Source organism: Temnothorax nylanderi, unplaced genomic scaffold (assembly GCF_030848795.1).
Source record: "Temnothorax nylanderi isolate EJ_2023f unplaced genomic scaffold, tnyl_v1.0 TNYL_tig0021_pilon, whole genome shotgun sequence".
Lineage (NCBI taxonomy): Eukaryota > Metazoa > Arthropoda > Insecta > Hymenoptera > Formicidae > Temnothorax > Temnothorax nylanderi.
In genome coordinates, this window is record NW_027249083.1 from 1,260,087 (window position 1) to 1,273,149 (window position 13,063).

Genomic DNA, 13,063 nt, shown 5'->3' on the forward strand with positions numbered 1-13,063 from the left:
AGCTGTGAATTGGCAATACGATCATTTGTAAAATAAAATAAAAATTATACTTTCTATTTACTTATTAAGGTAGTTCACTTGTGACAATCGGAGCTAAAAGTATAGTCCGATAGTGAGTACAAAAAGTGATATATTTAGTTTGATATATTTAATGGCCGAGTATATTTTATTTTTGTCAGTGACATCTCGAAACATAAAAACGTTTATATACAGACACACACTAATACAATCATACTTTTAAATTCTAACTAACTTTGCATTTATTGTTTTAAAAAAATATCAACTTTGAATATTTATATTTTTTTAACAAATCGATAAAAATAAAAATTCTAAACGCAAAGTATTTAGTGTATTTAGTATTTAGTTTTTTAAATTTAATATTACCTTGAACTGAAGAACGACACCCCTGGGAAAAAAATAACAATTAAATTACAATTAAACAAAATTATTTATTACTGCTTATAGAAGAATATAAAACTTAAAGTACGGAATCTGAATGTACATACCAAATATACTACTTATAAAAGAATATAATACTTTAAGTACGGAATCTGAATGCACATACCAACTATACCTACTTATAAAAGAATATAAAACTTTAAGTACGGAATCTGAATGCACATACCAACTATACCTACTTATAGAAGAATATAAAACTTTCAAGTACGGAATCTGAATGCACATACCAACTATACTATTTAAATATACGTATATTAACATCGCTCTGCTATTTTTTCTAATTCTGCAAATAATGTATTCATCAAAGCTTTCTTAACATTTGCTCGATCACGTTCATCTTTAATTTCTCTAAGCGAGCACTGAATAAACATTCCAAAAGCAGCATCTGATGATCCTGGAGTTTTTGTCAAAGGTGGAGCTGGTACTTATATCCGGAAATTTAAAGATATTTGTAGGAGTACTATTTGTGATGGCTTGCACCACCTTATCAGCTATCTCCATATCTGAGTTTCTGGTATTTTTTCGTGTACGTGGCACGGTAGATGAAGCAATCTCGTCATCGGTTGACAATACTTCTTCCAATGGAGGATTGTGACATGAACTTGTGGAATCGTTACTCTCTGTCATCATTGCATCTTGCATATTTGAATCTGTAGATTTGTCCTGAAGATTCACATCACTCATAAAAGACATAATATCGCTATATATCCATCGCTTTTTCTTCTTAGCTGCTGAACCACTTGTACCTTTCTCACTGTTTACAAATCTTCTATATGAATCACAAAGGTTTTTCCATTTTTTTTTTAAAGCAGCCACAGTGTTACCAGATCCAATGGCAGCTGCAACTTCTTCCCACAGTTTTTCTTTATTTTCTTTACTCCGCTTTTCAAGAGGACTTCTCAAATTCCATAGAGGTTCTCTTTCATGAATGAGATGAATGAGTTGCTCTTCCGTATTTAAGTGTTGTGGTAACTGGCTATTTGATAAACTTGTTGATGCTAATGGTTCTGTGACAATTTCTTCACTGCCATTAACGTCACTTCGCCTGACAATGGATAGATCCTCTATAGAAATACAATAAGAATTATGTTAGCCATCAAATATATGTTCATAACAAAAACACTTTTAAGTCTTTTTCAACAAATTAATTAGAGAGAAAATACAGGAAAAGAGACATAACTTTATTATAAGAAACCAATTATTTTTTATGTAATATACAATATATTACTTAAAAAGAATTAAATTATCTATAAAATGTTATTAATATTTGAAGCAAATACACAATCTTTGATCACTTTACATGAGAAAACATTAATAACAATAGCACGAGAATATCATTTACCACACCGAGGGTATACATAATGGTTCTTAATGTACACTTCTGGGTATCCTTCAAAGCAACCGTGGCTGTAGATATCCGAGCTTCCGATTATTGTTTCGCATACAGCGCAAACATACACTTCCTATATACATAGTTTTTTAGTTAGGCACAAAATTATATAATTTATAAATTCATGTTTTAAAATTAAGATTATTTTGTTTTTAATTTGTATGTCTTTATTATCAAAAAATAAATTAAAATTAATATAGCATCTAGGACCGATTGTAGGAAGAAAGATAAAGATAGACACATGTTTAAGTCTCGCGTAAAGCCAAAATAATGTTATTTTTTAGGTTATTCATAGTTATAAATATTGACAATAGTTATAAATATCAGGGTTATAAGTTATACATATCAACAATTCTTGACTTTCAATAGACAAAACTGTAATTACTTACATTTACTACTTACCTCTAAATTTTCACCGTTTTCTTCCATTTCACTACCACTTTTCTTTTATTATTAAAAATACGGAAAATCGGCTACAAGAACCAAATTGAAAGTGGTCGCCTAAAGTTAAAAAAATCGAACTACAAATGCGACAAAAAAACATGTCGCTCGTCGCTTGTCGCTACCATGAAATGGCACCTTTAGAACCAACCAATCAACGCAGAGTGTTGATAAGACGAACTCAACAGTTGTGTCTGCTGAACGCGCCCAATTTCGAGCCTCTGCTTGCTGGCAGCATGTGTGGAGGGCCCGCTCGGCGCTCGGCCGGCTTCGGGCGGCTAGAAGAGCGCAGACATACATATCTGCCGTCTCTTTCATCACCGAGCGGCTCAAGCTGTAGCTATAGATAACGCCAGCCACGATAATCGTGCACGTTATCGGCCTGACTGACTGGCAGACCTGGCTCGCGCGTCTATTAGATCTTGCGTATGCGTTCAGATGATAATAAAATATTGTTGTAAGATATTAATGATGATGATAATAAAATATCCCTTCCCATTCTAGGCACGTCTAGGGACACTATCGTGTCTTTTAATTATTATACAATTAAATAAAGCATAAAGTTAATGAAAATAAAAAAAATTGTTAGTGAAATTTAATTTAAAAAATTAGTAAAATTATAATTTATTCTGTATAAATAAAAGATCTAAATTAATTAAAGAAGTAAAGAATAGAAAAAGTATAAATGATCGAAATGTTCTATTGGCCAACATATAAATACGCTTTTTTCTGAAAAAATTCTGTTATTAATTTAAAAAGATAACACACACACTCACACACATTGTTGTAATACATTTGGGCATTTAATATTACTCATAAAAATGTAAAATTAAATAATTAAATAATGACTAATTTTTTATTATATTTGGTTTATTATAATAAATTAATAAAGAAATGTAGAAAGTTGTAAAATATTTATTTTTCTTAATATTATTTGATATTTATTTATGAAATGTGTAACATTTATGTTTTATGTCATCAAATCAAATATATTGGTTATCACTTTTTGGTGACGATTATAATATATAAAAGACGTTTTATGCTTATAATACTGCAATTTTTATTATCAAATTTTTTAATACGTCATCAGTAATATTTATAATCTGTAAATGTACATTTTGGCACAATATAAAAGACCAGTATTCGTATATTTTGTTTCTTATTTTAAAATTATTTCAAGTACAATCTTAAGGCATTGTTTGGCGTATCGCCGTGTATATATTTTAGTTGTAAATAGTTGATTAGTTGCATGTAGATTTAGATTAGTCGTACTATTGTTCTTTCTTTTCTCTCACGCGAAACGTCGGTGGATCGAGAGCGGTAAAAATCTATGCGACTCACCAATCGGTGTTGCCATCGCCCTTCCACCGACGGTACCCATTACTCCCAAAAACAGGGAGCACCTACTCGCCCGCGGCACGTTTCAGGACCGCGCGCACTCATCGTTAAGCAGTCCTCTGGAGTACAGAGCAAACTTGAAAAACTCATCGTCGCGCCGTCGTAAAGAACTACGATCTTCGTCTGATTTGCCTGCATTTTGCCTTGCCTGGCACTGCCTGATTGCTTGCCTTGCCTGCTTCACTCTGCTTGCTTGCTTGCCTCCGCACGTGCCTGCTTGCGCCTACCTGAAGAAGGACGAAATCCCTCCAGGAGACGACGGCCGATCGAACGGTGAGTCGCTTTGCTAATCTCGCTATTCGTAATCTCGCTTATCCGCACAAACCTAGTCGTGAGGGGATCGAATTACCCCCCTCTGGTCCTTCGAGCTTTATTCGCTAAATTTCGCACATCTTGCCTCCGGCGAACTGGCACCCCCCCGTTCAGGCATTAACATGGTCTTTTCATAATAATATCTGAAAGATATAATATACTTTAGATTATCTTAAAAATAAGAACGAATTATAAATATCGGCCTAAATCATATTTATATAACTTAACTCTATTTCATTATATGATGTTTTAAATTGATCTCTTCAGTCGAATTATCATTTATTAAATCAAAAATTCCTAAGTTAAATGTTTAAAAGGTTTTGTTTAATTTTTTTTGTCATTACTTTCGAATGTTATACATTAGAAAAAATACAAATAATTGTACAAATATAAACTAAATTCCCGAAATTGAATGCGTTTCGGAAACTTACTCTTCGTCTCTTTCTCTTTCTAACTGTCCCCAAAAAAAGACGAAGAGTTTCTAAAATCCAATTTTGGGGACCAGGCATTAATGACGCCGTCTGTACATCTTTGGAAAATATATTTTTGTGTTTATTAATGTAACTTTTATATTTATAAAAAATACAAATCTTGTTTTATTCTTATTTTTTAAGATAAGTATATATTTCAGATATTATTATGGAAAGACCATGTTAATGCCTTAAGATTGTACTTGAAATAATTTTAAAATAAGAAACAAAATATACGAATACTGGTCTTTTATATTGTGCCAAAATATGCATTTACAGATTATAAATATTGCTGATAACATATTAAAAAATTTGATAATAAAAACTGCAGTATTATAAGCATAAAACGTCTTTTATATATTGATCATCACCAAAAAGTGATATATTTGATTTAATGACATAAAACATAAATGTTACACATTTCATAAATAAATATCAAATAATTTTATGAAAAATAAATATTTTACAACTTTCCATTTTTCTTTATTAATTTGTTATAATAAACCAAATATAATAAAAAAATTAAAGTCATTATTTAATTATTTAATTTTACATTTTTATGAGTAATATTAAGGCTGCGTTCGGGAAGCGCGCTATTAGCGCTATTGCATCCTTCTATCTTTATCGCTCATCAGGTGTAAAACAAGGATAGAATAAGCAAATACAGTAGAGTCTCCTTAAATTTGGCCCCCTGTAATCTTTGCATTCCTTCACACATACTTTCACAAACACTAATATCGTGCCCCATATCACAATAGGTCCCTTCCATATCACGCGTTCCCGCAAGTACACGGTGATTGGCAGTCCATTCTGTGGTGGGGGTATTCCATAATTTTGGCATTCCGCTCTTATCGCCCCATCCGGTCAAAATTAGAGAGACTCTACTGTAGCACTAATAGCGTCTTCCCGAACGCACCCTAAATGCACAAATGTATTACAACAATGTGTGTGTGTGTGTGTGTGTGTTATCTTTTTAAAATAATAACATAATTTTTTCAGAAAAAGCGTATCTATGTTGACCAAGAGAACATTTCGATCATTCATACTTTTTCTATTCTTTACTTCTTTAATTAATTTAGGTCTTTTATTTACAGAATAAATTATAATTTATTTAATTAAATTTTACTAACATTTTTTTTATTTTTATTAACTTTATGCTTTTAATTGTACAATAATTAAAAGACACGATAGTGTTCCTAGACGTGCCTAGAATGGGAAGGGATATTTTATTATCATCATTATTAATATCTTACAACAATATTTTATTATCATCTGAACGGATACGCGAGATCTAGGCTGCGGTCCACTTGACGCTACAAATGCTTTGAAGCGTTCTTCTTCTTCTTCTTCTTTCTTCATTGAAAGAAAAAAGAAGAGGAATGGCTCGAAGTATTTGTAGCGTCAAATGGACCGCAGCCCTAATAGATAGCAATGCGAATGGAAGCAAGATAAACTTATTGTTAGATTATACATATAATATTAACGCTATAATTATAAATATATGTAATATTACAATCCATTTTAGCATATGCTAAAAAAGAAAGGATTATTATTCTCCATATTTTTGTCTTTTTTTAGAGATACAATATGACAACTCACAATAAATCTTTATATCGCGAGAGTTGTAGCCGATATCCCTACATCGGTAGAGTATCCGCAGGAGAAGAGGGTAGTGTTGACTTTGTCTATCAATTTGTGAAGAAAAAATTTATTACCACGAGAAGAATCCAGAATCGTAGCATATCGTATACTGCCCCTGTCATAATTGGACCACCCAAAAATTTTAATTATGTGTATTTCCAGGTATTATCTGTTATTGTCCTGTACAAAGTAATCACTATATAAATTTATGTTATAAGATTTTCTATTTGACACATTTTGATTTTTTAATATAGTCGAGAAAGGTTGGTTTCGATATCTCAATATCTCCATGGCAAAACAACGATTTCATGAGACAGTTGGTTGATAAAACATGGTATACACTGGACCATATGACGAGCGAAAATAATTATCTTGGTATGTAATATTCGAATCGATAAATAAGATATTGTTAAAGAAGATACGCTTTTGTTGAGAAGAGAGTATAATTATATTTTCTATTTTGAAGATATCGAGTTTCATGAAGCTGTATATCCAGTCAGAGTCTCTATTTATGAAATATATAATCCTGGAAGCGTAATTCAAATTTCGGCTCAAGATTCCAATAATCACTGGATTCAGTTGTGGGATGAATCGTCTCAGATTGTACCACCGGAATCAAGATTATTTTCTCCACCGTTATTGCATCTGTGCAACTTCAAAACCAAAATGCTCAGACTAATGTTTAAGGACAGCTCATATGAATCTTATACACAACTGGATGCTGTGATGCTCATCGGTACATCAGATTTGATCCTTCCTAGAAATCCTAACGAGAGTTTAAGTAATCTGTTAAAAAGAATTAACAGCATGTACTCTCCACACCACGACGATGTTCATAATTTAACAGCAGATTTAAAAAATGCACACTTGGATATAGTTCATCTGCAACGAGATTTTCCTGAATATTGTGTTATTTATAAAAGGTATTACTATTGTACATTAGGTAATATTTAAATCCTTTTTTCCTGTTAATAATGAAAATCAATTTGTTTCGATGATATTTGTAGCGAAATAAGGAGGATTAATTATAAAAGTAATCTGAAGCATAAAAAGGCATCTCAAGAGGTAATCCCTGGATATGTGCAACCTCTTGAACAGAAATACTCGCGTCATATTCTATTGAAAGGTTATTCGAATTGTGCCAAGCGTATGAAACTCTCATTGGATGAATCCAAGGAGCTACCATGTTGCAGTTTATCTGCGCTTCCTGTAAAGTATTCTAAGAAGTCTATTTCTCATCACAATATTTATTGCGGTGACATTTCGTACTTTGAGTATTAAAGTATTTATTTTGTATTATATTAATTATATTTTATCTTTACAGAATGAAATACTACTAAAAATATTTAAATACTTAGATTTGGTAACATTATGCCGCATGAATGAAGTAAATAATAGGCGCTTTGATATTTTAACACGGGATTCTCTACTCTATACACGTTTAAACATGCGATATATTAAGTCTCAAAAATATATGTCCGATATATTTTGTTATTTTACACCTAGATGTAAATATTTGCAACAATTAGATCTTACAGGAAGCGACTTTGATGTTAATGATTTTGCAAACTTTCTTAATAATTGCGGCAGGCGTTTAACGCATTTAAGATTATGTTACGAATGCATCGATGTCGACTTAAATCCTGTCCTACTTGAAATTTCAGAGACATGCAAAAATTTGAAAGGTATATGCATATAGTATATAATTGTCAAGATTATGGGTAAATTGCATAACAACTAATACAAATTTTTTTTAGAATTGGATCTAAGTTATTGTTCTGGCATAGACGACGAAGGATTTTCGTACCTCGAGAAGCTGACAGGTTTGGAACGTTTAAACCTTTTTAGTACAAATATAAGACCTGAACGTCTTTGCAAAATACTGCAAAATAATCAACGGATGCGTGAGTTAGAAGCATATAAAGAAATTGATCAGACAGAATCGGGAGACTTTATAAATTATGATGCAGTTCTAATAGAGTTGGGAAATTCGTGTCGTGACTTGGAAGCAATATATTCACTGGACGCAGATACTCTTACATCTCAGGGTATTAATGCTCTCACTAACTGTAAGAATTTACAAAGAGTGGACTTTTCACTGTAAGTGTGTGCTACATTTTTTTTTAAATACATATTATTATATTCTTTAATGAAATTTGTTTGCTTCTCTTGCGAGCATCTTGAAAAAGTTACATGAATTTTCTCTTTGCAATTAAAATACTGTACTAATTATATGATTTTTGTTACAGATCCACATATAATTATGACGATAATACTAACGAGAGCATATTTAGATCACTTCCCTCTTATCAAAACTTGCAAGAAGTTTCTTTGTTCGATCCTGTCCTCACTGATCACCGGTTGGAATTATTAGCGCGGTGCAAAAATTTGAAAAAGTTATATATTTTTCAACCGTTACTTGACCTTGATATACCTGATATTTGGTCCGTTATTTTTAAACAATGTCCTAAACTGCAGGAGTTTTATTTCGATCGTTGTAATATAAGTGATCAATTGGTTAATCAATGGAAGGAAAGATATCCGCATGTGTCCGTCTACATGTACGACGACGACTACGACCCCATAGGGTACAAATAGATATTGAGAATGTTCGAAGGATATCGCAGCAGTAGATTGCGTATATTCTCAAAACATTCGAGATACGTACTACGATTTACTGCGAACGTACTGAGAAAATTCCTATGTCCGCCTTTGCTAAATCGGTGGTATATTGAGTATACTGAGTATATTGGTATACTGAGAATATTTCGTTGTAAATACCAAGAATATCTCAGGTATCAATATAGAACCAAGAATAAAATATGCACGGTGTATACTTATTACCTTAGATTAGGGTTAAATAATTGGTACTCTTTTTTATTTTATAAATTTATATTTATTTATATGTGCATATGTACTGCTCCATCGTGTGTGTGTGTGTGTGTGTGTGTGTGTGTGTGTGTGTGTGTACGTTATACACTACAAATATTAATATTAATACAACTAATACCGCAATAACGCCGAGTTTAATGCTTATGTTACACTTCGAGTGTCATACGTGATAGAAAGAATTTCTATAGAATAATAGATTACTGTCTGTTTTATGTCACATACGATTTCCTTATAGAATATCGCAGTGTTCTCGAACTTTAAATCACATAGTGATTTGAGTACATATATATTTATGAAGTACATATATATATAAAACTAGTGAAAATAATCGTTTTCTTAAAAAGGATTGCACATAAGTAAACAAAAAAGAAATAGGAAAGTATGCATTTTTTTACATGTCGTGTATCTAATGACGCTTATTTAGAACAAAAGAATAGGAAAATGTATTATAGTCACACATTTAAAAATCTGAGTCCTCACTCGTAAGTTATCGTTTGCACAGAAAAATGTACTTACAAATTAAGCGTGATTTAAAGTTCGAGAACACTGCAATCGTTCAAATATCTCGTGAATATATTTTCAATTGAATAATACATTAAGACAAACAATTTTTACAGTGCGAACAATTATCTTGTAAGTTATGTCAGACATCAGTAATCTCGATATTTCGCATAGAAGATAATTAGAATGGACTTTATAAACTTTGTAACATAATTGTAGCGCATTTACAGTAAGCGGCAAGTTATAATTGTACGAATGATACATATATGGCAAGGGAAGGCATTATATTGTCCGTGGATGTTTCAATACGTGTTGTATTATGTTACAAAATTATATAGTTCTCTTTCCATATACGGATCATCCTTCAGTATACATAGATGTACACACAAATATATACATAAGTATACATACATATATCATGTTACATACATATGAAACATACCTATTACAAAACGAGAAGACGAAGCAAAATTCGTTGAGCTGTTGGTACGTATTGCACAAATACACGATTGGTATCACAAAATTGACTTCAACGTACGCGAGCCAAACACTTCGTCGTCGCACGCAATCTGTTTTAAAGAGAAAAAAAGTTGTTAACTTGACTAAATGCGTTCAACTAATTACTATTTTTTAAATTTAAATATTTAAGTATTTAAATTAAATATAATATATTAAATCTAACATGACGTAATTTGATTTAAATACTTGAATATTTCAATTTAAAAAATAATAATTAGTCGAACGCATTTAGTTAAGTTAACAACTTTTCTTCTCTGTGTACCTACCCGTATTCCGATCTATAGTCCTACCTACCCATTTCCCTATAACCTACCCGTATTACAATTTAATATAAATTTAATACCGCGACATGATTTATAAGGGACCTGATTGGGGATTTTAACACGCCCGCGATTGTGTGGGATTTAATTGGGGTTTTTCCAATCTCACCGATATGCGAGGAAATATAAAAAGAAAGTAGCCCTACTTTGGGCAAATTAACAGATATATCAAATTCTTGTACACACATAAAACTAATCATTCTACAGCCAAGGAAAGCATCATGTTGTTCATGCAGTACGCATCTTGAAAATGTATCAATTAAGATATATACAGAATAAATGACGTGAGATCCAAAAAAAGAAACTTTTTGCACAATTATTATTATAATTGGATATTACAATTAATGAATAATCGCGTTGTTATAATTAAATAATACTTATATGCAAAACTTTATAAACTTTTATATCGATATAAATCTATCTCGTTATACGTTTTATTTTCTATATCAAAATTATTTTTGATATATTTATATATATTACTACAAAATTGAATATATAATTGTACTATACGGTCAATTCTAAAGTAATTTAAAAGTTTCAGCGTTTCTCAACAGAATTTTTACAATCTCACGTCATATATCACTTGACTGGCATAAAGCCAATTTCTTAATCAAAAATAGATGGATAGGCTACAAGAAATTAAGGTAAAATCGGTGCTTTGTTAAAATAAATTCTAATAATTAACAACCATTATCGCGCTTTTTATAAAATAAGTTGCATAATAAAATTGAAATATTTCTTATTCTTTTTATTTATTATATATCTGTATATTATTTTTTTGCATTGATTTATGTTATATTTAATCTTGGATAAATATATGGAAAGAAATAGATGGGTATAAATAACACATCCTAACTAATTCATAATTTTTCCCTATCTACGCAAATATTTTTTTTATAACACCTAATAATATTTTGTTTACTCTTATCTCTTTTGTTAAAAAAAAAAATAATAATTTTATAAAAAATCTAAATAAAAAATTTATATTTTTAAAATCCTTATTTTAATTGTAAGTAGAATTAATTTATGTAACAAAAATTTCGAAAATTTAATTTATCATGTATACTTTACTCATTCAAATTCGCGAAATTAAATTCTGATTCAATAAAATATTTTGTTATATATTTTATTTAACATTTAAAATTTTATTAAAAATTATTTGCATAAAACGCGATAGTTCATCAACATATTTCAATAAACGATAATATGAGCTTTTTACGAGCTCAGTGCGTGCGAAGTGTGCGAGTATTTCCTCCAGCACAATCGCAAATACATGCATCAATAAACAGGTGACACCAAGATTAAATATTTGCCGTAATTAGTTTTAGCCCATCCATTTTAAGGCAACGGATCTACGAGATGTAATAAATTGATATTATAATTTATTTTCATAATTTGACATGTATCGAGATACATTTGCATATATTTAATAAATCGTAGATTCGTTGCCTTAGTAAAAAAAAAAATTCTGGCTCACCAACCCGATGCGCAACAGGCGGAGTTTCTCAGCCACGTAGCTACGATGATACTGTAACATACAAACGTAATTTAAATTAAAGAAGCGCTCAAAATGATCAACATTTCAAAAGATAATTCTTACACATACTCTAATTCGTCTTTCAATAAAATATTTAGCAATACAATTATCTTTACCGAAAAAGTTCTTTGCAAGAATAAAATTTTAGATAATTTCTCTTTTTTTAATTACTTTTAACTTATCAAGATAAAACAATTCGAATAAATGGAAACGAATTATTAATTTTATGTAGCTAAGAGATGATACTTACCCCAAGGTTGCTCCGCCGGTGCCCGATGTCTCTCTCGGACCTCCTCCTCCTCTCAGGACGTCAGGTCTCTCCTCCTCCTTCTCGCACCGCACAGGACACTCGCGAGAAACACTCGCGGATAATAAATTACAATCGCGCGCGGACTAATTATTATCAGTAAAAGTCTTTCTCGCGCGATACTGTACGGCACTCCCGTTTATAAAGCCCATGAGAAGAATATTCCGTCAAGTACGCCGTAATATTCTTCAAATAAGCTTTGAAAAAGTCTTTTAGTCCGAATACTTGTACGGCACTTCCGAAACAAACGCGACGAACCGGCTGCGGTTCGTTTGTTCAATTAAATCGGCGGACGGAGGGTACGTTAGCTTCCCCGTCTTTAGATTTTTATCCAAGCATAACGAGAGTTTTGCTTGGGTAAAATCCTCGTACTGGGTACTGGGCCTTCCCACCTCGCCAAGGTCGTACCCATGGGAAGGAAATACTTTACTCTGTAATATAAAAGCAGATATAATATAAAATTGAGATATTTCCCAAAATATTTTCACATTTTCTAACACTGATTTTTCGTGAAAATTTGAAAGAATCGCGACGCCGATTGCCCCGATTCGTCCCGCGTTTATCACCGCGTTACGTTAACGACGACGAAATGTTCGAAGATGTCGATAACGACTATTGGGACGACACCACGCGAATCAAGTGGACGACTAATAGAGACACGCAGTTAATTAATGAAAAATACAATTAAAATTAAATATCGCACGCACATTACGGGATCGAGCACGATAAATCTTGCGGATGTAAAACTGCACTATTAATACTTTGCACAACGAGACGTCGCGGATCGTTAACTTACGCGGCACGCCGCACGAAATACACGAAAATAAGAAATATTATAACGAACTGATGTTGTATCACGGAGCGTGCTATTACTCG

General features: G+C 31.7%; 2 protein-coding genes across 2 annotated transcripts; one reads left to right on the forward strand and one right to left on the reverse strand.

The window, feature by feature from the left end:
- Positions 1 to 604: 604 nt before the first annotated feature.
- LOC139769227 (uncharacterized) lies at positions 605 to 2,287 on the reverse strand. The gene is made up of 3 exons (XM_071700104.1): positions 2,252 to 2,287; positions 1,802 to 1,922; positions 605 to 1,523 (listed from the first exon to the last, which is right to left on the reverse strand). Exons 1-3 carry the CDS (start codon positions 2,276 to 2,278, stop codon positions 808 to 810), a joined length of 864 nt encoding a protein of 287 aa, XP_071556205.1. The 5' UTR covers positions 2,279 to 2,287; the 3' UTR covers positions 605 to 807.
- Positions 2,288 to 7,066: 4,779 nt separating this feature from the next.
- On the forward strand, positions 7,067 to 9,918 carry LOC139769228 (F-box/LRR-repeat protein 4-like). The gene is made up of 4 exons (XM_071700106.1): positions 7,067 to 7,320; positions 7,436 to 7,796; positions 7,869 to 8,211; positions 8,361 to 9,918. The coding sequence occupies exons 1-4, from the start codon at positions 7,261 to 7,263 to the stop codon at positions 8,707 to 8,709; spliced, it is 1,113 nt and encodes a 370-aa protein (XP_071556207.1). The 5' UTR covers positions 7,067 to 7,260; the 3' UTR covers positions 8,710 to 9,918.
- Positions 9,919 to 13,063: the final 3,145 nt, after the last annotated feature.

Bases quoted from the DNA above. Each gene is read 5' to 3' on its own strand.
- LOC139769227 (XM_071700104.1), bottom strand. From the start codon at position 2,278: ATGGAAGAAAACGGTGAAAATTTAGAG. The intron at 1,923-2,251 runs GTAAGTAGTAAA...CTATGTATATAG, and splicing joins AAAACGGTGAAAATTTAGAG to GAAGTGTATGTTTGCGCTGT. The intron at 1,524-1,801 runs GTAAATGATATT...GTATTTCTATAG, and splicing joins TTATGTATACCCTCGGTGTG to AGGATCTATCCATTGTCAGG.
- LOC139769228 (XM_071700106.1), top strand. From the start codon at position 7,261: ATGAAACTCTCATTGGATGAATCCAAGGAGCTACCATGTTGCAGTTTA. The intron at 7,321-7,435 runs GTAAAGTATTCT...TTATCTTTACAG, and splicing joins GCAGTTTATCTGCGCTTCCT to AATGAAATACTACTAAAAAT. The intron at 8,212-8,360 runs GTAAGTGTGTGC...TTTTTGTTACAG, and splicing joins CAAAGAGTGGACTTTTCACT to ATCCACATATAATTATGACG.